The sequence below is a fragment of the Poecile atricapillus genome, chromosome 17, assembly GCF_030490865.1.
Source record: "Poecile atricapillus isolate bPoeAtr1 chromosome 17, bPoeAtr1.hap1, whole genome shotgun sequence".
Classification (NCBI taxonomy): domain Eukaryota; kingdom Metazoa; phylum Chordata; class Aves; order Passeriformes; family Paridae; genus Poecile; species Poecile atricapillus.
In genome coordinates this window covers 5856150-5880486 of record NC_081265.1, presented here as the reverse complement: position 1 = coordinate 5880486, position 24337 = coordinate 5856150, and the positions used below count along the sequence as shown (strand labels likewise).

The following is a 24337-nucleotide window of genomic DNA, read 5'->3' as shown; positions in this document are numbered from 1 at the left end:
TAAAATAACCTGTGCTCTGAGATCATGTTGTTCTGTGGGTGGTTTGTGATACACAGAAACTTACTAAAAAGAGGGTCTGACTGACTGTGGTGACATTTAATAGCTGACAGTTTGTCTTCTCCCAGCGCCCTTGCTGAAGAGGAGGCTGCTGGCTGCCTCCTGAGAACACATTAAGTGTAACCTATTCTGGGAATTTCTCAAATTTGCATGAATACATTTCAGTGATATCTCTGATATGGTGAATTTCTTCTCAAGTCTAAATTCCTGCAGTTTGGGAAAATGCCCTTCTGATGGTGAGGGAAGATGAAAAAAACATGGCTGTCTGGCAGACTGCATGTAAGATAGTTTTGTGTTTCTAAAAACATTGGTGAATCCTTGGGACTAGCAGGAAGAGGTTTTCCTGAAGCTGTTCCCTTTTGCAGCGTGAATGAAAAGAGCAATGCAGAAATAAGATTTCTCTGAACTGGAAGAAGAAAGATGTAGCAACCTCACGCTTCTACTACAAAGCTTTGGTTGCCTTATTTGTAGTTTCCAGCTCCATTTTTCTCCAGCTGATTGTTTGAACCACGGAGTCAAATCTCTATTTCTCCTATATTTCGACAGTTCAGTATTCTGGTCAGTAGGCTGAAATCACAAATGTGATTTTTTGAGAGGACTGGACACTGCCATGTGTCATTCTGCTTGTTTGCTGTGTGTCAGTGTGCACCTCTGGCAATGAGAGCAGCTGTGAGGAGTAACAAAGAGCTTATCAATAATAGATGCTGTAGCCAGCTTAATGGTACCATTTTACAAAAAATAAAAAAGAAAAAAAAGAAGAGTGAAGGACTCTTTATGCATCCATCCAGGAGGATATCTTTTAATTTAGCTTTTTTCTGTGGGAAAACACCCCAGGCAGAAGCACTCAGGATGCTTGAAGAGGATTTGGGTAAGAAGCTGGTTTTGCTTGCTCTGCTGCACTGCCTTACTCTGTCCTATCATTCACCTCTTGCCCTGAGGGGCTGCCTGACAGAGCTCAGACAGTGCACTGTATGTTTAAACCCTGAGTCTCAGGGGAAACCAAGAGTTTCTCTTAATATTTCATTTTCAGGCTCATTTACAAATGGACTTTCTCACTGGCAGAGCTGCAGGTTTTGCTGTTAGATCTTTGCAATGTTCGACTGAAATTATAACTCAGCCTGTGTCCTGGTGAGCTGTTTGCTTTTTGTGGTTAGGGAAAGGATGTGACAGGATGCTGTAGTTGGGAGAAGCTTGTTATGTCCCATTAAATTTGGTGTGTGGTTTTTAAATTTTTGTTTCTTTTTCCTTTTCCTTCCCTACTCTGCTGACAAACAGTGTATTAATCGGCTTCATTAAGAACAAAGATGCTCCAGCCTGGTGGGGATTTTTGATTGCAGCTCTGATGTTTATCTGTGCTGTGCTGCAGACACTCATCCTTCACCAGCACTTCCAGTACTGCTACGTTACTGGGATGAGGCTGAGGACTGGGATCACTGGGGTGATATACCGAAAGGTAAGGCTGGAAGCATTTTGTGGGCTGGAACACCAACCAGGCATGTGTGCTCAGTTCTCACATATTAGGGAAGATTAGGCATGTTGGAGAGGAGTAGTCTCCTGAAATAGAAAAAATTGGAGGTTTGGTGAGTTTTTAGGAGTACCTCTTTCATACTTTACAGAATTTTCTAGTGATCAATACTGTAATAGGGGTGTTCTGGTAGGTAACTAGACATACCAATACTGGTTCACTTTAAATGCTGAAAGGGAAGAGACTTAGATTACAGGTAAGGAAGAAATTCTTCCATGTGATGGTGGGGAGGCCTGGCACAGGGTGCCTGGAAGAGCTGTGGCTGCCCCATCCCAGGAAGTGCCCAGGGCCAGGTTGGATGGGGCTTGGAGCAACCTGGGACAGTGGAAGCTGTCCCTGCCTATGGCAGAGGGGTTGGAACTTTAAGGTCCCTTCCCACCCACACCATTCCATGGTTTGGAAGAGGGATCCAGGAGAAGAGCATGTTTATGCTATGAGTGGATTAGACCCAGTGAGGTTTTGTTCAGATTGTACACACTGCTTGAGCTGGAGATGCTCACAAGCAAAACCATTTCATGAGCTCTTGTTCCTTGGAGATCAGGAATTGATGTAAGTGAATTATTTTATTCTTTTTGGAGAAACACAATCTTGGACAGTGTTGTTTTGCTAATACTTGAGTATTTGTTCTCCACGTGTATCGAGATTGTGAGTGTGCTGAAGCTCTCTCCCTTGTCAGTCCTTAGCCATCACAAACTCTGCAAAGCGCTCATCTACTGTTGGAGAAATTGTCAACCTGATGTCAGTGGATGCCCAACGTTTCATGGACCTGATGACTTTCCTGAACATGCTGTGGTCTGCACCACTCCAGATATTTCTAGCTTTGTATTTCCTTTGGCAGGTACAGACATTGTCACAATTTTATTCACAGCTCATCTAAATTATGTGCAGGCTTTTTCTATTTCCTTTTTTTTTTTTTTAATTTGTCAATTTGACCTTCCACTGCATTTTTTACAAACTGTAAGTGTTCTGTCCTGTGGTAAAATAGCTTTTACTGCTATACACCCTCATTTAGTGTCTTAATTATTTTGTTCAGCTGATAGGCCAGATGGGCATTTGAAACAGAACATTTCCTTTGTCTTTCCCCTGTCCTTTCTCTACTTTGATGGGCTCAGTCTTGGACTCTTGTTCCCAGTAGTTGATACAAATGCCAACTTGAGGGAAGTGCTTTAGAGACCAAACCAGACAAAAACCTGGATGTAGGAAATGTCATGTGTAGAGATTATATCCTGCTGCATAAAGAAGTTTGGTACAAGTCAACATGAAACAAATCTCACCTGGAAAAACCACAATTTTTCATTTGCTACAGTGGCATTGTTTCAGATTTATGCCAGGTTCAGTTTGAGCACTGACTTTCAGACTTGTTTCTGTGCAATTAACATCCTTTTATACATAAAACAGTAGCACCAACTTAACCATATTGATTTTGACTCAAAAGCCCTTCAATTGCAGCAGCTTTGAGTTACTGCTCTGCTGGAAGCTGGGCTCTGGTTGTCAGCAGTTTGTTTGCTTGTACTCACACTGAGGGTACTGCGTTAATTCTGTAATTACAGTACAGGTCAGGGAAAAATCAAGAGAATAATTCCAATCACTGATACAAGAACAATAATAATAATAATTGGTGGTGGTGGTGGTAGTAGCAGTAGTAGTAGTAATAGTAGTAATAGTAGTATTCAAAGTGGTTCCTGTCCTATTTTTCTGTCTCCTCTTCACAGTTGCTCTGTGGAATCACAACCCTTCACTGGGATAAGTCCAACTTGTCAATATTGATTTCTGTTTCTATCACTTACTGTTGTTTTAGTGCTGCCTGTAGGGAACACTCGGGTACAACAACTTACTCTTTGTATTTAAATCCAGACTTTAGGGCCTCCTGTGCTGGCTGGAGTTGCTGTGATGGTCTTACTTATCCCATTTAACTCTGCAATAGCAATAAAAACCAGAGCATTCCAGGTAAGGTACCAGCAGAGGAGGTAATGTTGTATGAGTTGGCAGCTGTGCTGTGAGAAATGAAAACATCAGGAGTTGCTAATAAGATGCCATTTGCAACAATTTACTTCATGAGTAAGAATGTAGTGATACGTTTAATAACTATGTCATCTTAGATGCTTTTTCCATAGGGAAATGAATGCAATTTAAGGGAAAGGTATGTCATTGCAACAGTGGCTTCTTCACATCCCTAGAGCAGCTTTTGGAATTAGCAAGAGGTTTCTTTGTTTTCATATCCCTTCATCTCGTATCTTCCACTAGGATTATCTAGAGAAAGGCAAATAAATGCTGTTCTTTAAGCTGCAAATGAATGTTTTCAGAGGTGGCAGCTAAAACCTGACAATTTGAGTTTTATGCTAAAAGCCATTGTTGATGTTCACTGCTACTGAGCTGGGCCAAATTTCATTTATTGTCTTAAGGTAAAATGATCCTTTATTCCTTTCTTTGTAGTCTTAGTTGTCTCCAGTCGGGGAAAGCTGAAAAAATACCAATATAACAGTGCCCTCTGGCTTTGTGCTAGAAAAGACCTGATAATTGTCTTGTGATAGCCTATCAGACTGTTTGGAAGATTAAAAAAGAAATTAAAAGTCAATCTGTTGATGTTAAAAAAAGGGGAGAGTTGGAAAATGAATATAAATTATGATGTTAAAGCATAACCTTAGTAACAGAGTGATATTATATGCCTTAAAGAGACACACAGGCTTTTTAAATCTCTTGGATGCTGACATGTTCATAGTAATATTCCTTTTCTCCCTTGCGCATTATGAGATGCTCCAAGCTGTGTAACTTGTTGTGCATATGTGTGTGAATTTTGTCTATAAATTCGAGCAGAGATGTTTGTATTTTAATAACTGAAGGGAACACTTTATTTTAATACATAGGGAAAAAATCCCTAGGAGTAGCCAAAATTTTCAAGGGATAAGAGATACATCTGTGCAAACAAGGGGAAAAAAAAATATATGAAGAAGTCAAAGGAAATGGTAGGGTAGTATTTTTGTGAAGTGGCTGAATCTTTCTTTAAAATGGTTTAAAAATGTGTCTCTTAAAAGTGAAAATGAGTGGAAAGCTTTTGTAGTCTGCTTTCCGTGCATTTCCTTTGATTTCTCATGTCTTTGGAGAAAGACCTTAACTTGCATCATAAACTGATAACAGTCTGGCTTTCTGTGATTATCTTTTGCATCCTCTTCAGGAATAGCCTGAGGACCACCACAGCTGTGAGACATATGTTGAAAAACTCTCCTGTAGTCCTGGCTGTGACTCTCTGTCTCCTGTGTTTACCAATAACCCAGGTGGAACAAATGCAATACAAAGACTCCCGCATTAAATTGATGAATGAGATCCTGGGTGGCATCAAGGTGCTGAAGCTCTATGCTTGGGAGCCATCCTTTTCAGAAAAGGTCCTGGAGATACGGAAGAATGAGCTGAGAGTTTTGAAAAAATCTGCCTATCTCAATTCTTTGTCCACCTTTGCCTGGATCAGCGCACCCTTCCTGGTAAATTAAATTTGCATGGCTCTCTAAGCTGTACAAATGCACCTTTGAAGGATAAGTCTGAAGCTTTCTGCTTATTAATGTACATAGGAATAAAATGTAACGTTTTTGAAGGAATTATTCACATGCTTTGATTCAGAGTTCCCTGTTCTTGAGAGCTTTTTTGTTAATCAGTATTAAAGTATTTTGTGATAAAGCCTGCCAGTGAAAGCTGGGAATAGTTGTCACAGGAGAATTTCCAACCACTTCAAAGTACTTCCCATAACAAATTGAAAGTAGAATTTGAAACCTCAGAGACATCTGTGAACAGCAAAAGAGCAAAAGAAACTTTAATTGAGTCAGTCAGGACGACGTCTGTCTTTAGTCCTCATTTCAGCCTTCATGTTACTGTGCTCTGCTTGTTTTAGTGAGAGAGGGAGTTGTAAAATTATTCTGCAACTCAAAAAACAGATCAATTTAATGTGAAAACTAAAGCCCAGTTGATAGTATTATCAATTCTGAAATGCTTTTTCATCAATTTTGTCTTTTCCTCTATTTTCCACTTCACTGGACTGTGATCCCTTTTGCAGAAAGGGTATGGTGAATAAAACCATTCAGATAAGTCTGTGGTCAAAACTATTCCCAGCCAACTTTTCTTGAGATCAAAGGCCCAGCCCTGCAGGAATGATCTGAATAGCCTGGAGGTTCTGCCCCTTTTGTAGTTCCCTGAAGTCACTGCACTTCCCTCAGTGCACATTCCTCTTCCTGCTCACTGTCAATTTGTTGCACAGGATTGTCCTTCCACAGTCATACATCAAGCCAGCAAAAAACTTGGATTTCACTCCCTTCTCTACTGATCAGTGAATCTTGTTTGCTCAGCCTGCAGTTTACAATGGGGAAATTTGCTTAGGTGGAGCTGGAAGAAACCACTACCCGATAACAGCTTTTCCTTTTTATTTACCCAAGTCCTGTAGTTCAACTCTTGAAGCTCTTAGTTCAGCTGAATGTAACCATTATAAACCTGAAAGTTCTTTTATTCTGTGTGCCCTTTTTCTGTACCAACTTGTCCATAGGGCTTTTCATTCTTAAATTATGTTGAAAAAGTCAGAAACAAGGAATATTCCTGGTTTTGTGGCTGATACTTTTATTTCCAAGATGCCTGTCAGGATTGAGTGCTTTTAAAATGTCAGAATATACCAGACATCTCACAGTAAACTCCCTTTCTGGCTTTCAGGTAGCACTGACAACATTTGCTGTGTATGTCTCTGTGAATGAGAAGAATATCCTGGATGCAGAAAAGGCTTTTGTGTCCCTGTCCTATTTCAATATCTTGAGGTTTCCCCTCAATATGCTTCCACAAGTCATTAGCAATATTGCACAGGTAAGGAGGGCCTGGAGCACAGGTTGTTCTGAAAAACTTGATCAGAAAGAACATATCCTTGATTTCTGGAATGCAGAGATCTCTTCCATCAGCCTGTTAGCTGGTTTTCCTTTTAATGTCCTTTCTTTCCTGCTGTCCTGCATTGGAAAGCCTGACATCTTCTGAGTGAGCCTGTCTGTGTGAATTTTTCTTTGCTCAGATAAACTCAGCTTGGTGTGAGAAATTTCACAGTTAAAAGTTTGAATCTCAGCATAAGACTCATTGGAGGCCCATGGGGGGAAGCTAAAGGCATTATGCATGCTTTCTTTTTCAGTAGTAAGAGCACTAAGTTATTAAAAGAATGATGAAATAATGCCACATTCTTTTATTAGACAAGCGTTTCCCTAAAGAGAATTCAGCAGTTCCTGAGTCATGATGAACTTGATCCAAATTGTGTGGAAACAAAAGTGATTGCACCAGGTAAAGCTGTTGATATATCTCTTTTGGACTGGTTGAGATATGAAAAAAGGCAAAAAGAAAATAACAATAGTAATCTTGGGTTAAAAAAAAAGGGAAGAAGCTGCTGCTCTGAAAAGTGTTTGGTGTTCAGGCTATGTGGAAATTAGAAAGGTGTCTGGCCATATTTTTGAGCTGGTTTGGCCTGAGTTTGCATCTGCAATGTACTGGATGCTAACAGCACTGAATATGGAGTGCATCCACTAACCATGGACAGCAAGACTTGTTCAAACCTTTCACACTGCTCAAATGCTCTGGAACTTTGTGAATAGTTTTGATTACTTCTGTTCAAAACAATATCCCCAAACAATTGAGTAAGCCAGGTGTGGCAAGCAAAAAGCTGCAGAGTGTCAAAGTTAATCTGATACATTAAAATCAACAGCATGCAGTGATGTCCTACTGACTTGAAAGGAGTTTCTGAAGTAAAATTCTGGTGATGCTGAGCAGCACATGTTGGGAGCAGCTCCACCAGGGCAGGTTGAAGCAGGACATCTTTTCAGCTCCCTAGATGTCAGGTCACAGTCTGTAGCTGAAGCTGCAGTCAGTTATTTTCACTCTGAACAAGTCTGTCTTGTGACACACAGGCATGAGCCCGTGCTTCCCATGCCAGCAGAAAAGGGAAGTGCAGTGTGTGTAAATAAAGATCCCTCTGTCAGCCTATTCTCAGTTGTGCTGTTGTGAGTAACACATTTCCTGCCCCTCTGTTGTTGTGTTTTTGCCACACAGGCAATGCCATCAGAGTAAGAAATGCCACGTTCAGCTGGGGAAAGGAGCTTAAGCCAACGCTGAAAGAGTAAGATTTCTTTGTGCAGTTGTAATACAACATCTACCTGGTCTCTGGCTCTTGGGAGGTCTATTTGAAAGGTGTCTGGTAAAAAGCATGCATCACATGTCAGCATCCCTTCTGCCTTTAAAACATGGAGCTCATGCCTCATGCTCTTCAGGCTTTATAGAATAGGGATGTAAGGCTTTAACTCCACAGCTACCAGCATAAAATAGTTACCTATTGAAAGACAGGCTCCATAAATTCCTTAAATAGACAGTTTTTGGACAAAAGCATTTTTTGAAGCATTGGACAAATCAAATTGATGGAATTTGAGGACAGCTGAGATGTCTGTGTTTGGACCAAGGTGTGCCAGCAGTGGTCTGTTCCTTGAACAGGCTTGTGGCAGATTTATCCCTGTGGCAGTGAAAGGCCATCTCCAGACTGTGGGGATGAATGTTTTGCACATTGGCCTATTTGAATGAACAGAAACAAAATTTGCCTGGAAGCAAATTATATATGTATGTGTGTATATATATATATATATATGTATGTGTATATATATATTTATACCCCTTCTGTTACGCATCAGGATCTATGTAAACAGAAGTCTGGCTTGATTTCATTAGTGAAAAGCATTTTGGCAGCAAAGAGACTGTGTCCATCAGTCATTTTTGTATCAGTTTACCTTCAGGACCTAAAGTAGTACCTTTAAAAACACAGTGAGGAAAATTGTGAAGGATTTTAATTGGGGAAATCCTGTTTTCCTTGTGTCATTGTGAACCCTATTTACCAGCACAGGAAATACAGGTCTGAAGTGGTTTGAACACTTTTAGATGAGATGTATTCACTCATTACTTTCATACAATTGCTTTTGGTTTTCAAATCAAACCCCAGAATACTTCTGGAAGATATTCTGCTTTCAAAATGCTTATTAACCCAATTTGACTTGTTGATGGATAGTTGCAACACAGCAAAGAATCTTAGAAGGCTTGTTAACAATCTTACTGCTTTAGCAACCAGCAAGATAAGTTATACTGGGTTTTCATTTTCTCCTTAAGTTCTGGTTACAGTTGATTGTATTCAAGAAAGGGAGGAGAAAACCAGTGACCAAGCTTTGCTTATTATATCCAGTCAGGCTGTGACTGTGTATTTCAGCCCCGGTTTAAAGACCCCTGATGTCTTTAGTAAACTAATGTTTAATTAATTTCCAGCCTGTTTCCTCCACAGTATAAATATGCTGGTCCCCAGTGGTTCTTTGGTTGCCATTGTTGGCCATGTTGGCTGTGGAAAGTCTTCTCTGGTGTCTGCTCTCCTGGGTGAGATGGAAAAGCTGGAAGGAGAAGTGGCTGTGAAGGTTGGTGTTTTTTATGAAACCATTTAATGATGGTAGGGAAATGTGCTGCTTATGCCTGCCCTTGCTTAGAATGCACCTCAGGATTCAGAGGGAATTCTAGAGCTTCTCTGGCAGCTTGTCTGCACATTTGAGTTTTGCCCACTTTTATATGAAATTACTTTCCTGATTTGATGAAAGATACATGAGCAGTTAGCATACATATAATGTGAATGTATAGGAACCAGGAGCCATACACACACTGAAGATCTTAGAGCATGAATTCCTGCTTGTTACCAGAGGTTTTCTCTCTCTCTCTCCTTTTCCTAGGGTTCTGTTGCTTATGTGCCTCAACAGGCCTGGATCCAGAATGCCACGCTGAAAGATAACATTTTGTTTGGCCAAGCTCCTAATGAGGAAAAATACCAAAATACCCTGGAGGCCTGTGCTTTAAAAACTGACCTGGAAGTGCTGCCAGGAGGAGATCAAACTGAGATAGGAGAGAAGGTAATTATTTTAGGTAGATTTGTTTATTTTCTGGTCAGATCTGCCTGGTGACTCCTGCTCTAGCTAAAGAGAGGATATTGTAAAGTCAGCACTTGATCTCATTTGATCTTCACAACAGCACTGTGGTGGCATCCCTGCTACAGTCAACACCAAAATATGCAGGGCTGTTCTCTGGAAAGCACTTGACTTAAACTTTCTTTTAACTTTAGGCTTGTGTGTATTTTGATCCAGCCCTGGAAGATCAGAGTATCCTCTATTTGTCATAAATTGTAAAGGTGCATCTGTCCAGAATCACTGAAGGCCTTCCTTTTCCTGTAGGGATAAAAAGGATCTGGTTGTGCTTCAAGTGAAAAAAAAAATTATATGATCATCCCTTAACACATTTTAATGAGAAACATTTACATAGGTGTTTAGGTATTCTTTCATAGGCCACTAAGCTTAGAGCTAGATTTCATTAAATGGCATGGAGGTGGGGATTTGTGTGTAAAATGAAAGATGTGGAAGATGTTCCAGGTGCCATAGTCCTGCTTTGAAATTTGCAATTTACATCCTGGTTAACAGTTTCGCTTTTTATAGTTTTTATAGTTTTGTGTTTTAACAGCTCCCTTTAGGAGCTTTGTTGTGGTTTTAAAGCATTAGCTAAAAAATGACTAGAAGACTTACTCATTTCTTGTTGTGAGATATGCATTAGGAGAAGGGCAAAACAGGCTTAAAGCTTAAAAGAAATAAAGAAAGTTTACTAACAAAACTACAAGAATAAGAAACTGGAATAAAATTTTCAGAAACCCTTTTTCCCTACCACTTAACCATTTTCTTGTTTAATTGACAACATAGAGACAAAACTTGGTGGTTAAAACAGTCTTTGCTATAGTTTTTTCATCAGTTTTTGTAGAGAAAAAGTAGTTTTCTTTTATCAATCTATGGAGAGTTTTTCACAAGAAAACTATTTCTCCATGGCTTTCTATTTCTCTGATGCCAACTGCCCAGAAAACTCTGTTAACAGTCTTTTTTTTCCATTTCACACCACTCTGAGGTGTGTTTATGGTCCATGATTCAAGAGGTGTCATTTTAAGGATGTTATTCAAAGTTATTCAAAGGCAAAAGTTCTCTTCATCTGTCTCTGTGATCCTTTCTGGAAACAGAAATTTTGTCTTTTTATCTTAAGGGCTACAAATTTTCAACAACTTTTACTTCTCTTTTTCTGTTCCAGCATTTCATAGGATTACAATTACTTCACTATTTGTTCAGCTCTATCAATGAATTACCTTTGCTTAGATCCACACTTTGAAATACTCTATTTTCTCAAAATACTCTTTCATTAATTAAAGGAGTTTTTTTCAGAACATTATTGTTTATCTTCATAGTTTTAACAAAGGAATATTTCAGCTTATCAGTGCATCTTCTTATTCTCTTCTCATCTGAGGCTTAATTCCTTTCTTCACTTTCTTTGATAGTTTATGCTGTCTATTTACATATTGGTCATTTTCTCTTTCCCAGGCTTAGGTTTTAAAGCGTGGTGTTCACAAGTTGATCTTACTTTTTAATAGTCAAAACTGCTGCCAATTCTTAGAAATGGCCAGTTATTGGCTAGGAGAAAAAACTCATCAGCTTCCAGCAACTTTAATTTTTTTAGATGTTTCTTACTTTTTTTTTTTTTATTGAAAATCTATCACAAGCTTATTGAAAAGATACTTACCCCATCTCCAGTTTGCTGGGTGAGTGGAAGGTTTGGCAGTGAACAGGCAGATCCAGAGGCATTCTGTGCCTGTGTCTGGGTGGGTTATTCTCTTCAGCATCTCATGTTTCAATTCAGCACCCAAGTGCCGGGCTGGGTGGCAGCTGTGACAAGTCAGAGCTTTTGTGTGACACGGTTTGTTCTCTCCTGTCTCTCTCCAGGGCATCAACCTGTCAGGGGGGCAGCGGCAGCGTGTGAGCCTGGCCCGTGCCGTGTACAGCAGCTCAGATATTTTCCTGCTGGATGATCCCCTGTCTGCTGTGGACTCACACGTGGCCAAGCACATCTTTGACAAAGTCATTGGCCCAGACGGGGTCCTGAAGGGAAAAGTAAGCTGGGGTTTAGATCCTCTTAAAAACTCACACAAACTCAGAAACTTGGAAGCTCTTTCACCCCCCAGCCTGAGTCCCAGCTCTCTCCTGGATTTCCGTGTGCAGCTGGCAATGTGGGTACCTTTCCTCACGGTCCAGGCTGGAATGAAACGCTGCTCACGTGTGCCCAGGAGCGTTGTGGTCTGGTCAGAATGTGTAGAGACAGAAACCTGGCCTGTATTTTAAAATCCCTCCTCTATGAGATCTCCAAAAAACAAGGCATGTGCTGGAACATGCACAGGCTGGTGGTGTTAATTGCTGTTTCTCAGCGGCACCGCAGCCAGGAAGCTGCACCAAATACAGATGTTACAGAGGACTTTGGCAACAACAACCCAAACTGCAGTGGCTTTGCTGCACCTTCCACTCCTGCTACCATCTTCTCAGATCATCTCAGAGCTCAAAAGGGAAAGGCTGCGAAGAAAATCAGCATAAGGGAAGGAGGCAATGATACTTCAGTGTGTTTACTTTCCTCTCTGTTTTTGTCAGCAGTAGGAGCAAAGCAAGTTCATGTACATCATTCCAAGCTGATTTGCCTAATGTGGACAGTGTTATTTCACTGGACATTTCACCTTGACACAATAATTCATTCCCTGTCCCAGAAATGTGGTAGAATTTGGTTTGCTGAGTACTGTCAGTCCCCACAGTGCAAATGAGGGATGTGTGATTTTTTTTTTCCTTTTCCCTATCCAGACCCGAATCCTGGTGACCCACGGCATTAGCTTCCTACCTCAGGTAGACCATATAATTGTCCTGGTAGATGGCAAAATCTCTGAAATGGGATCTTACCAAGAGCTTCTGAAACAAAATAAGGCCTTTGCAGAATTCCTCCGGAATTACGCACTGGATGAAGACATTGAAGAGGATGAATCAATAGGTACAGTATTGTTTTTTTCTGTCAAAAGGATTATAGGAATTTTCTCTGTAAAGTATCCCCCTGGTTCTTCATGGCAGCCTGGCATTTCCCTTTCTGTACTACCGTGAAAATTATTGTCTGTGGCCAGGTCTGCGTTACTGAGAAATCTTTTCACAAATTTCTTTCAGAATTTTGTGTGGTTTGTCCAAGAAGAAAGCAATTCTTGTCTTAGAAATTATTTTAAACTTGGGAATCTTTTACAATTAGAAAGGTCAAGCTCAACAGGAAGACACAGTAGCCAAGAACAAACTGGGCTTGCTTTCAAAGGGGCTACCCAGAGTCTGGTGTGTTTTCCCTTTATATGCGGTTGGGGTGTTTTTCATGTAGCAAAGTTCAAATGACATTTTAATCTTGGGTTTGCTTTTCAGCTTGGTTTGATTCTGACAAAATGATGCATGATAAAAGCATTCTGGTGGATGTTTCCCATGTGTGATGGTGTTCCCACACTTTGTTAATACAGCACTGTTGCTCTCCAGCCAGGCAGAGGAACATGCACGGCACCTTCCAGCCACAGCAGAGCCTTGCAGGACTCCTGGTGTGACTCCCCCAGCTGAGGATCACGCTTAGAACATGCCCTAAAAGTGAATTTAGCTAGAACCAACTCTAACACTATTGCTTGGCATTCTGATGGGCTAAAGGGATGTCATAGAAATGCATTTGGCAGCCAATCTGCCTCACAAGGTCTTTGCAATTTCCTTAGGAGTGGTGATGCACAGAAGGGATATAAGCAAAGCTGGCAGGGAGCTTATGCACTATGATTTTCTTGTGAGGGTTTTGTTTTTCATGGCTCTTCCTTTGTATAACCACCATTCTCTCTGCTCTCTGTGCTTTTCTGTGGCAAAAAATTGAGGTGTGATCTTCTGTTGCAGTGCTGGAGGAGGAAGAAGTGCTGCTGGCTGAAGACACTCTGAGCATCCACACAGACCTGGCCAATAACGAGCCTGTAACAAATGATGTCCACAAACAGTTTCTTAGGTAAACACATGGTCCTTGTGTTTTTAGTCTGTGTCTGGGGTAAAAAACATCTTTCAGATGTCAATCACATGCTGCTTCTCCATCTGGGCTTCAGTTTCCTCAATTTCCTCTCATAAATTAATTGGTTTAGTATCCTTTTAAAAATAAATGTGAAGACACAGAGAAGATCAAACATCTATTCCTTCAGTCTTCTTTTCAGTGTGGACTGAACTAATTTCTAAAAGCAGATCTTTGTTTCTCAGGTATCACCACTGTGTGTATTTACCCACACAACAGTGAACTGCTGGCAGATGTGTGATAAATCAACCCCTTGCATTGCACCTTTCCACGGGGAGCCCTGGAAATCTTTGAAGGTTTTTATACTCATATCCATAGGTGCTTTCCAGCTACTGCTGATACAAAAACAGAGAAGCTCAGCTTTTAGTTTGAAATCTCTGTCTTGCCATGAAGCCTCTAAATGCCTTTTCCAAAGACCTTAGGCTCTGCCACAGCCTTTCTTAAACCCTGTGTTTCTGGCATTCGTGAACATGCAGAGAGGTGGTAAAAGCACCCAGATCTGTGAGTGAGGCTGGCATGGGAACTTAGTGGAAGAACTGGGCATAAATCCAACTCACTACATCCCAGCCTTGCCTTGTCATTGCCACAATATGCCCTTTTTCTCCTAATGACTCTTTTGTTTTAATTAGGCAACTTAGTGTAGTGTCTTCTGAGGGAGGAGAATGTCCCAACAAAATGTCAACGAAGCGAAGAGTCTGTGAGAAGAAGCCAGCAGAGCCTTTTCTTCCAAGAAAAAATGCTAACGAGAAACTTATTCAGGCTGAAACCATCGAAACAGGCACGGTATGATTTGATTCCCCCCTCCCCTTTTCTACTTTTTTTTTCTTTTTCTGTTTAAAGAAACAAATCCCTTTTAATTTAACATTTGATCCAGATCTGTTAAATGTGTTGAATAAATCACAACTGCAGGCTTTAGGCATTAATCTGGTGGCCATTGATCATTCAGATAAGGGATTTTGGCAGAGATTTTGACTAGCTAGCTAGTCAAAATAAACCTAGCTAGCCCTATATACTTAGGAGAGCAAAAAAAAAAGGGGGGAAAAAAATTCTCTTCCAGCTTCCTCCACAGTCACTTGATACTGCAGAGCCCTGCACTCCATCAGCCCTGCCTTTGCCTCACAGAGCTTTCAGCACTTTTGGTTTTTAAACTGTTTGGCTGCTGCTGAGTCCAGCTGCAGCACTGGGTTACACGAACCAGCTGCCTCTGGGTGCCAGTGCTGCTGTTCTGCCTAAATACTTACCAGCCCAACTACAGAGCACTTGGTGCTTGAAGGTACAAAGGGGCTGTATTCCTCCTGAGTAGGGCCAGGGAGAGAAATGGGAACAAGAACAAAGAGAAGATGGGAACACAAAAGTAAAATAAAGGAACAGAAAGGAGCAGCAGATGGAAGAGGAAGAGGGAGGTTCTATAAGAAAGCCCCTTCCCTCCACTTCAGAAGGCTCAGTGTGTCCTGTTTAGTCTGATGTACATGGTCCATGGCACAGACCAGCTTTTTCTGTGGATTGCTTTAGTCTTCAAAGTCCCTAATCAACAACACTTGTTCTTTTAATTATTCCTTCTTACACTTTTTTCTGAGGACTGAGTTTTGTCCTGAATCTTTGTCTCTTTTTACTTCTCTGCCTTTTTGCACTACCTTAGAGACAGCACCTTTATTTATTGCCATAAACATCAACTGTTTATGTTCTTGTTGGGGTGCATTAGCATTTGGTAACTTTGGTATTTTAAGTAGCAGTGAAGACACAGAGTGGAGGCATGTTCAACACTTTTCCTTAAATAGGCCATTTAAAGTCGTCTTGAGTACAATATTCCTGCCAAGTTCCTTCTTCTGCCTGAAAATCTTGGCTCCTATTCTTATTACCCATCCTTTGCTGCTATTTGATCTGGCTTCTTTCTTTCCTTTTTTTTCTCCCCTCACTGGCATAGTCTTAAAAACTAAAACCGCACAAAAGTAATGAAATACAGATCCTCAACAGGGAGAAGAGTATTTCAGAGAGGTTTCTGAATTGTTCTGAAAGCCATTACCCTGAGAGGGAGCTCAGGCAGATGAACCTTTCTCTGTGGTCTTTAGGAGTTCAGGCAGTTTTGAGTTAGGCTTGTGTCAGAGAGTGTGTTAAAGTTTTGCCAGTAGTTCCTCTCACAAAGAATTTTCCTGTCTCGTAGTTCTCTCTGAACTCCTTGCGTGAGTTGTGCAAACCAGCTTTGGTGTGTGATGTTGCAGGTAAAGCTAATGGTGTTCTGGCAGTACATGAAGGCTGTCAGCCCTGTCATTTCTTTGGTGATCTGTTTCCTGTATTGCTGTCAAAATGCTGCTGCCATCGGGGCCAACGTGTGGCTCAGTGACTGGACCAACGAGCCAGTAGTAAATGGGACTCAGCGCAACAAAGCCATGAGAATCGGGGTCTACGCTGCCCTGGGCCTCTTGCAAGGTGAGGACAGGTAAAATCATCATGCCCCATGTTTAGGAATGAGGTATTAGGTCAGGAAGCTGTGGCACCAGTTGCTAGTGGTCCAAAAGGATGGTAGGTTTAGATTACATCTTAGGAAGCAATTATTTCCTGTGCTGGAGGTGAGTCCCTGGCACAGGCTGCCCAGAGAAGCTGTGGCTGCCTCATCCCTGGAACTGACCAAGGCCAGCTTGGGTGGAGCTCTGAGCAACCTGGGATAGTGGTGGTGGGGTTTGAACTGGGTAATCTTAAAGGCCCCTTCCAACCCAAACTATTCTGTGATTCTATGAAAATTGCCCCCAACTCCTATCCTGAACAAGGGAACTCATGTAACTTGGAGCTACACAGTCTGAGCTCAGCCCAACACTTTTAATTTTGTTGTGAAGCCCTTGGGATGGGGGAGGGGGGGTGTTAACAGGTGATGTGGAAGCTTGAGAGAGGCAGGTTGGAAAGAAAACATGAAAACTTCAGTGCAGAAGGGGATGAAGGGTTGGGGTGAAGTTGTAGCATTAGGACTTCATGGAGGCTTGTGGAAAACAGCAGAAAGATGGTTGTGTGTCTGCTTTCCATGGACAGGATGGTGAATCCTGTGGATGTTCCTGTGCCTTAGGCAGCAGTGGATGCAATGCTGATGTGCACAGGAAGAGAGGGTGGGCAGGGAATAAAGTGAAGCAAAACAAGCTTGGAGCACAAGAAGAACTGCCAAGGGTCAGGGAGCTGTGAATCGTGGACATCACAGGATAACACATCTGCTCCTCACCTGCCAGGGCTCATAGTGCTGATCTGCTCCTTCACCCTGGCCATGGGGGGCATCAACGCTGCCCGGACCCTCCACGCTGCGCTGCTGGAGAACAAATTCCACACCCCACAGTCCTTCTACGACACCACCCCGACCGGGCGCATCATCAACCGCTTCTCCAAGGACATCCACATCATCGATGAAGTCATCCCACCCACCATCCTCATGTTCCTGGGGACCTTCTTCACCTCCTTGTCCACCATGATCGTCATCATAGCGAGCACCCCGCTCTTTGCCGTGGTTATAGTCCCACTGGCAATTCTCTACTTCTTTGTTCAGGTAACTGGGAAAATGTGTGATGACTACTGCAATTATTCCATTCCTTTTCTTTTTAGGAAAAACAACATTGATTTGGGGGGGAAATGGAAATGCCTGAAGTAGCTATATTTTTATATAAACAAAACATTATTTCTTTTTCTCAGAAAAAAGAAATGTCCTGCAAGATATGGCTGTGAAATAAATAAAGTTTTTTAGCTTCTAAGTAATAAAAAGTAAGCCTACTGCTAGAGCCAGCACTGGAGTGCATGTCAATATGTTAAAGTGTTGGTATATTATACTTTTCAGTATATTTGACATACTAATAAGTTTTCAAGGTAGTGAGGAATTAAAACGTTGAAAATAGAAAGCATGAGTTTTACTGATTTCTGAGCAATATTCAAGCTTATTTTACAGACTGTAAATAGAGACCTGATAATAGAGGTGCAAATGCACAATTTGTTTTCTTGGACAATGAGGCTTCTACAAATGGATTCATTCTGCTATATTATATTAACTAAATGTGAAGGGGCATAGATAAATTCAACTTTCAGTCTGTAGAAATTGCAGTTACCCAATACTCCTTTGTGGAATGATGTAAAGGTAACTTTCTTGATATTCTTCTTGATTACAGACAATATTTCAGAGGGTTGAAGTGCATTAGTAGCAATCTCCTTTAAATCCTTAACCTCAGAAATTCTTCACTGTTAGTTTAAAAAGTGAAAGTATTTCACAAGCCTTACAATTTCCTGTGAAAAATGGCAGCGATTCTACGTCACAACCTCCCGCCAGCTGAAGCGCCTGGAGTCTGTGAGCAGATCCCCCATCTACTCCCACTTCTCAGAGACTGTGTCTGGGGCCAGTGTCATCAGAGCCTACAAGAGAGTGAAAGCCTTTGTGGACATCAATGATCTGAAGGTAGATGAAAATCAGAAGAGTTATTATCCTAGCATAGTGTCAAACAGGTAAAACATCATTTCTTGTTTCCACTAAGATAACCCTGCTTGCAGAATTGGTCCCAGGCAACCTTTTCCCACTCTGCATTCTTCCCAGGTGGCTGGGCATCCGAGTTGAGTTTGTGGGGAGCTGCGTTGTCCTTTTTGCTGCCCTTTTTGCTGTGATTGGTAGGAACAGCCTGAATGCTGGCCTGGTGGGACTGTCAGTGTCCTATGCCTTGCAGGTATGTATTACAGCTTTATTGGGAGGTTTACATTTTTATAGATGATGTGGATATATTAGCAATAATCTAAGGGCTTGCTAAAGCTGGAGTTAATAAGGAAGTGATTAAAATGAGCAGTGGGATGTTTGGAAAACAGATTCACACCAAGTGCTGAAATAAACAGCAAGCTCATGTGAAGGAGTATCTCAGGGCACTTCAGGAGCATCAAGGCTGTGCTGCACCCCAGTACCCTCAGGGGTGACACAGGAAGTGTCAGAACATCAAGAACAGACTATTTGAGCAGCATGGGCTTAATGTATTGTGCATCAATCCTGCTGTGCAGCACATTGGTGCTGATCAGGCAGATCAGTAGGATTTGTAATTAGAGACAAGGTAAACTGTACTGACCCAGGCTGTGGAGAATTTGGATTTAATGGCCTCACTCTTGCCAGAAGCATTTTAGACAGCAGGAGTGTGCAAAGTTGCTGTTTGCAGTTTTCCAGTGAAACACATGATTGGGGGAATGACTTCCATCCAACTTTTTTTGAGAGGGCCAAGTGTTAAACCAGCAAGAAGCATCCTCATATGCTTGTTCATGTAAGCACTTGATAATCTGTATAATTCTTGTCCCAGTAACTGTATTAACTTCAATGCAAAGGTAATTATCTCATTTGTAACATTAATGTGAAGCCATGTCTTAATAGCAGTGTCTGCTATTGTTGGGGTTTTTTGGGGTTAGGTTTTTCTGTGGCTTTTTTGGGGGGTTTTTGGTGTTTTGTTCTCGTTGGGTTTTTGTTTGTTTTGGGGGGGTTGTTGGTTTTGGGGGTTTGTTTTGGTTTTGTTGGGGGGGTTGTTTGTTTTGAAATTTTGTTTTGTTTTGTTTGTGTGATTTTTTTATTATGTGTTGTTCCTCTGGGGGTGATATTTTTTTCTTTGTCTTCCCCAAGGTGACCTTGTCTCTGAATTGGATGGTCCAAATGACTTCTGAACTTGAAACCAATATTGTGGCTGTGGAAAGAATAAAAGAGTATTCAGAAACTGAAACAGAGGTCAGCTACCACAAATCCAGCATGCTTCGCAACAAGCTGAAAATTTGAATGCACACATTTACATGGTCTTTGTTGAGGCTCTTGAGAGATGGTTTCTGCTCTGAGAGTTATCATTTAACCTGAACAAATGTCATGCTCTGAACTGTAATTTATGCTATCACAGCTCCAAATTACTATTGCTGTCATGCAGCCTGCACTTAGCATCTCATTTTCTGCTGCTGTGTGTGGCTATAGCCACAGGAGATGAGTTTCACATCAGAATATTTGCCCCTTTGTGTTTGAAGTGTTTGATGCAGTCTCACCTGCGTGGCTGCTGCCATGGTCCTGCTCATGAGCGGAGCTGCAGCACAATTACCAAGCCTTACACATGTTTTCAATAGTACTTCTATTTAATCAGCTTAATTAGTCCTTACCTCCCATGAGAGAACATCACTGTACAGCTAATCCAGGAAATCATCATCCAATCATCTACCTTTGCTGCCAAAAACTTTTGAAGGTGGCAGATGGAGCTGTGCCAGGAAAGCTGCTCTCTGGACACACTGGTTTGTTAGTCCTGGGTACATAATAAGAATTAGGAAATGGAGGAGAGCTGCAGTAAACGGTTCTGGAGATCAAATATTTTACCTGGAAGGAAAAAGGTAGCTAGACAAGATGCGTGATACGTGTTACAAACCAGAATTTAAGCTGGCAGTGTTCTGTTAAAGCTGATGGAAAAGTATTCATATCCATTGAGGATTCATCCCTCTGTGCTCTGAGTTTTTTCCTGTTAATTTCACAACAAAGACAGATGGGTGTATACTTAGGACCCTATGTCTTTTCCCCATTATTATAAATTTATTTGATCATGGATATTTTATTTATCAGATAAAATGCTTTTATCTGGGCTTGAATTATTTTTTTCTCAAACCTATGTGAGGCATTTCTGTTCTCCTCAGGCTCCCTGGATCATTGAGGGCAAGAGACCCCCAGAAGACTGGCCATCCAAGGGAGAACTGGAGTTTGTGAATTATTCAGTGAGGTACAGGAAGGGCCTGGATCTGGTGCTGAAGGGTCTAAACCTCCAAGTGCACGGTGGGGAGAAGGTGAGTTACCAGCTGAATGTCTGCTAGAACTTTGCTCTGAGCTTCCAGTGACAGCTGTGGAGTAGAGGAGCACTGATGCCAGTGCAGGAGCCAGTGATGACACCTGTGCTGTCCATGTGCCAGCATCATCCTGGCTGGAAAACAGCAGAGTGAATTGAATGGGACTGTCTGGACCTTCCAGTTCATTTGGCAACAGGAGGCACCAGCACAAGTGACAAAAATTCAGTGACAAGAATGCTTTTCTGAAGCAGTGCAGATGGGAGAAGGAATTCCAGCTTTTTCTGCGCTTTGACTTCCCCTGTGAAAGTTTTGGCACAGAAGGAAATTACATTCTTTGCTTCCTTAATCAGGAAATTGTCTTCATCCTGGGAGATTCATTTCTTCATACTTTGATCAAAGTTCTGAGGTTTGCCTGCTGGAGACAGAAGAATTAGCATGGGAAAGTCCTTTCCTGAACAGGCTGTTGCTAAAAAATAGAATTTCTCTGATTCTAAGCAGACAGGATGACAGCATCCTTCTGACTTGGAGATACACATACTTAACCATGAAGTAGAAATTGCCCTTAGAGAGCCTTAATTCTTGTCCTTGAGTGACTTGGCCTACCATGGGTGTCCAAATCACCCAAAGTTATGTGGGATGGCTCTAGGCCTGTGTTATTCATTGTATTTATGATGTGATATTTATATGGAATATCATTCCAATTACAGGAATGGCAATAAGTACATTACAGTGTTTCTAGTGAAGGATGGGACATTCTTTCTTAGACTGAGATCTTCAGTCAAACCTCTTAGAGGAATCTTGGAGGGTTGTTTGGGAGTTTTTTGTTGGGTGTTGTTTTCTTCTTACCTATGTGCTTTGTTTTTAAACCTGCAATTTGTTGCAGATTGGAATTGTTGGCAGAACCGGAGCAGGGAAGTCCTCCATGACACTCTGCCTCTTTAGGATCCTGGAAGCTGTAAAAGGGGAAATTAAAATTGATGGCGTGAAAATTTCAGAGATTGGTCTCCATGACCTTCGGTCGAGGCTAACAATTATTCCTCAGGTACTGTTTCCATGTGTCACAATGAAGGAATGTTTTCTAGCAGCTTAACAAACCGTAAATAATGGTTTATCCAAGGAGGAAAATGTTTTGAAACACTCAAAAAATTGTTTCAGAAAAACAAAATATTTATACTTTAACTGGTCCCATCCTGCCACCTTATAAGCTGGGTGATAAAATGGGATTTAGGACAAACTATCTTTAGAGCTGAAAGTTGAGTTTGAACTGTATAATGTAATGTATTTTCAGAGAGGATGGGATTGGGAGGTGGCCTACTGCAATACAATGGACATGTCAAAGCAGCAGCTCAGAGTATCTGAGCTTAAAACAGCTAAAGCAGCTGTCTAATGAAAATTTGTTTTAATATCCAGGATCCTGTTCTCTTTTCTGGAACACTGAGGATGAACCTGGATCCATTTAATAAGTATTCAGATGAAGAAATATGGAAAGCACTTGAACTGTCTCATTTGAAGAGGTTTGTCAGCAGCCAGCCATCCATGCTGGACTATGAGTGCTCAGAGGGTGGAGAGAATCTTAGGTAAGGAATGCTTGGACTGGAGCATCCACTGAGCTGCCCTTCAGCTGTGACAGTGAGCACTGGCACTGGTCTGTCATATCCAAAATGATTCAGCCAACAGAATATTTCTGTTCCAAGAAAGTGACCAATGTTCAAACATTTGCCTTCTCTTCTGCCTCTGCCACAAACCCAGATCCCATCTTGTCAGAAAGAAGTTTCAGGATGACAGGATATTAGAGACAGGAAGTCCTTCAAATACATTTTGGTAGGGAGGGAAATGCCATGATAGCATTACTGCTGTGCTGAGTGAGAGTTCTCTGCCCGACACTTTAGCAATGTTTATTTTCCATTACTATTTGGATGGTCCATAAAGACTTGACTGGGGATGATAAAATGCCATGTTTTGATATGCTTCATTGGCTTCTGAGGCTGTGGTGTCACCAGATTGTCTGTGATGAATGTGTGGCTCCTTCCTCATCCTGCAGACACTCAGAGACTGAGTCTGGGCAATGTTTGTGGCAGAGGAGGAAGTCTGGGTTGCTCAGATAGATGTATATATTCTATTTTTTATGGTAGAAAGGACTTGCAGCCTCATAACATTTTCCTTTCCTTTTTATTTTTTTTTACCTAAGTTTGCATATGGTCAGTGTTATCAGAACTGTGAGTATTTCTGAATGCTTGGGCAGAAATGTTGTCATTAGCTGCCCTGGCTTTTGTCACAGTGATGAAAGGCACATTTGGTGCCTCTGGCAGCACAGGGTCAGGCAGTAAATGATCCTGTCACTGTTAGTGCTGGCACGCTGCAGTGTGTGTGTGAGCTATGGGGCTGACAGAACAGGCAGCTTGCAGAATATGTCATGGTTTTATGTTTAACCTGCTGAGCACAAGTGGCTGTGAGCAGTGGGGAGCTGGGGACAGTGAAGGGCTCTCTGTGCTTGCAGCGTTGGCCAGAGGCAGCTCGTGTGCCTGGCCAGAGCTCTCCTGCGCAAAACCAGGATCCTGATCCTGGATGAAGCCACGGCTGCCATCGACCTGGAGACAGATGACCTCATCCAGATGACCATTCGGACACAGTTTGTGGACTGCACTGTGCTGACCATTGCACACAGGCTGAACACAATCATGGATTACACCAGGTAAAAGCTCTGAGTAGTGCACGGTGGGCTCGTGGGTTTGCTGGGGATATGAAGCAGCACTTGGAGGGGTCTGGACATGAGCACTTGTTCTCTTGTCAGGCAGTATGTAAGCAATGGTGTGCCATATAACCCCAGAATTTCCAGCCCTGACTTTGCCTCTGTTGGCACAGGGAACAGGTTCTATATTCAGAAACCAGACCTTTGTAGGGGACACTGCCATGGGGCTCTCCTGGCACTGTCTGGAAGCTTATGGAGCCTCATTAAACCAGCAGCTGCTGTAACTTCTTCACTAACAGCATGTCATTTTAATTACTTGAAAATATATTAGTATTCTTCATGAGCTTGTATCTCCTTGGCTTTCTGGAACTACAGTTTCAATTCCAGATGCTTTTTTTCTCTCTTCTTGCCCCTGGGAGACAGTGACTGCCCTGTAACTTTTTACAGCACTAGCTCAGGGAGAATGTTTATAATCTGTTGTGTTTTAATGTGAAAATAATTGAGGAAAACAAAAGCAAGGCAAAGATTAGAGTAGCTTGCTTTGTGACACAAACAGGTACCACATTCCTTGTGAGGAATTTTCTGACACATCTATTCCCCCACACCATCTTTTGTTTTGTACAGGGTTCTTGTTCTAGACAATGGGACCGTAGCTGAATTTGACACACCTGCAAACCTTATAGCAGCAAAGGGCATTTTCTACACTATGGCCAAAGATGCAGGACTGGCATGAAGAGAAGACCCCTTGGGTTTTGGTTTGGTGTTTTTTTAATATTACTGACTTGCCACAAAAGTGACTTGTGAATGTACTGTAATTTACAAAACAGTTTTTGTAGTAAACTAAACTTGTGATATGTGAACAAAGTATTTTACAATTATAAGGACCAGGAAGTGAATTTTATACTTTTAAATATTTTCTGTATACATAAAGTATTTTATTATATGCTTTTTTTTCCCAAAGAATGACAAATATTCTGCCAAGAAGATGTATGTACCACAGTGCAATTATGTACTGCATTCAGGTTTATTATTAGTAAATTATATTAATGGTACAAAATACACCTGATTTGTGTGTTTCCTGCATAAGGATTCATAGGATTTGAAGTGAAATGACAGGCCCAGTTAAGCTGTGACTCAGCTGAGTACCAGTGAAATGCTTTGTAACCTCTGAGTGGTTCCAACCTGTTCCTTTCAATGTTTCCCCAAGGACAAGGGAGTCCTGGGACCTTTAGGATCCCTGTTCAGGGCAATTCTGACAATATATAATTCTTCTTCAGCCTAAGAAGCAACATGTA

The 24337-nt window shown here is 41.5% G+C and overlaps 1 protein-coding gene across 1 annotated transcript in view; it reads left to right on the top strand.

Moving 5' to 3' along the window:
* Positions 1–24085, top strand: part of ABCC3 (ATP binding cassette subfamily C member 3) — a 48280-nt gene extending 24195 nt beyond the window's left edge. Inside the window, exons 9-31 of the mRNA XM_058852602.1 lie at positions 1333–1510; positions 2259–2420; positions 3437–3529; positions 4855–5058; positions 6269–6415; positions 6787–6874; positions 7637–7703; positions 8904–9030; positions 9337–9513; positions 11410–11577; positions 12310–12493; positions 13402–13507; positions 14194–14347; positions 15784–15991; positions 16777–17087; positions 17829–18028; positions 18117–18243; positions 19170–19271; positions 20207–20353; positions 21237–21395; positions 21764–21930; positions 22851–23045; positions 23667–24085. Coding sequence (XP_058708585.1) covers positions 1333–1510; positions 2259–2420; positions 3437–3529; positions 4855–5058; positions 6269–6415; positions 6787–6874; positions 7637–7703; positions 8904–9030; positions 9337–9513; positions 11410–11577; positions 12310–12493; positions 13402–13507; positions 14194–14347; positions 15784–15991; positions 16777–17087; positions 17829–18028; positions 18117–18243; positions 19170–19271; positions 20207–20353; positions 21237–21395; positions 21764–21930; positions 22851–23045; positions 23667–23775 — 3580 coding nt within the window. The 3' untranslated portion in view covers positions 23776–24085. The remainder of the gene's footprint in view (positions 1–1332; positions 1511–2258; positions 2421–3436; positions 3530–4854; positions 5059–6268; positions 6416–6786; positions 6875–7636; positions 7704–8903; positions 9031–9336; positions 9514–11409; positions 11578–12309; positions 12494–13401; positions 13508–14193; positions 14348–15783; positions 15992–16776; positions 17088–17828; positions 18029–18116; positions 18244–19169; positions 19272–20206; positions 20354–21236; positions 21396–21763; positions 21931–22850; positions 23046–23666) is intronic.
* Positions 24086–24337: the final 252 nt, after the last annotated feature.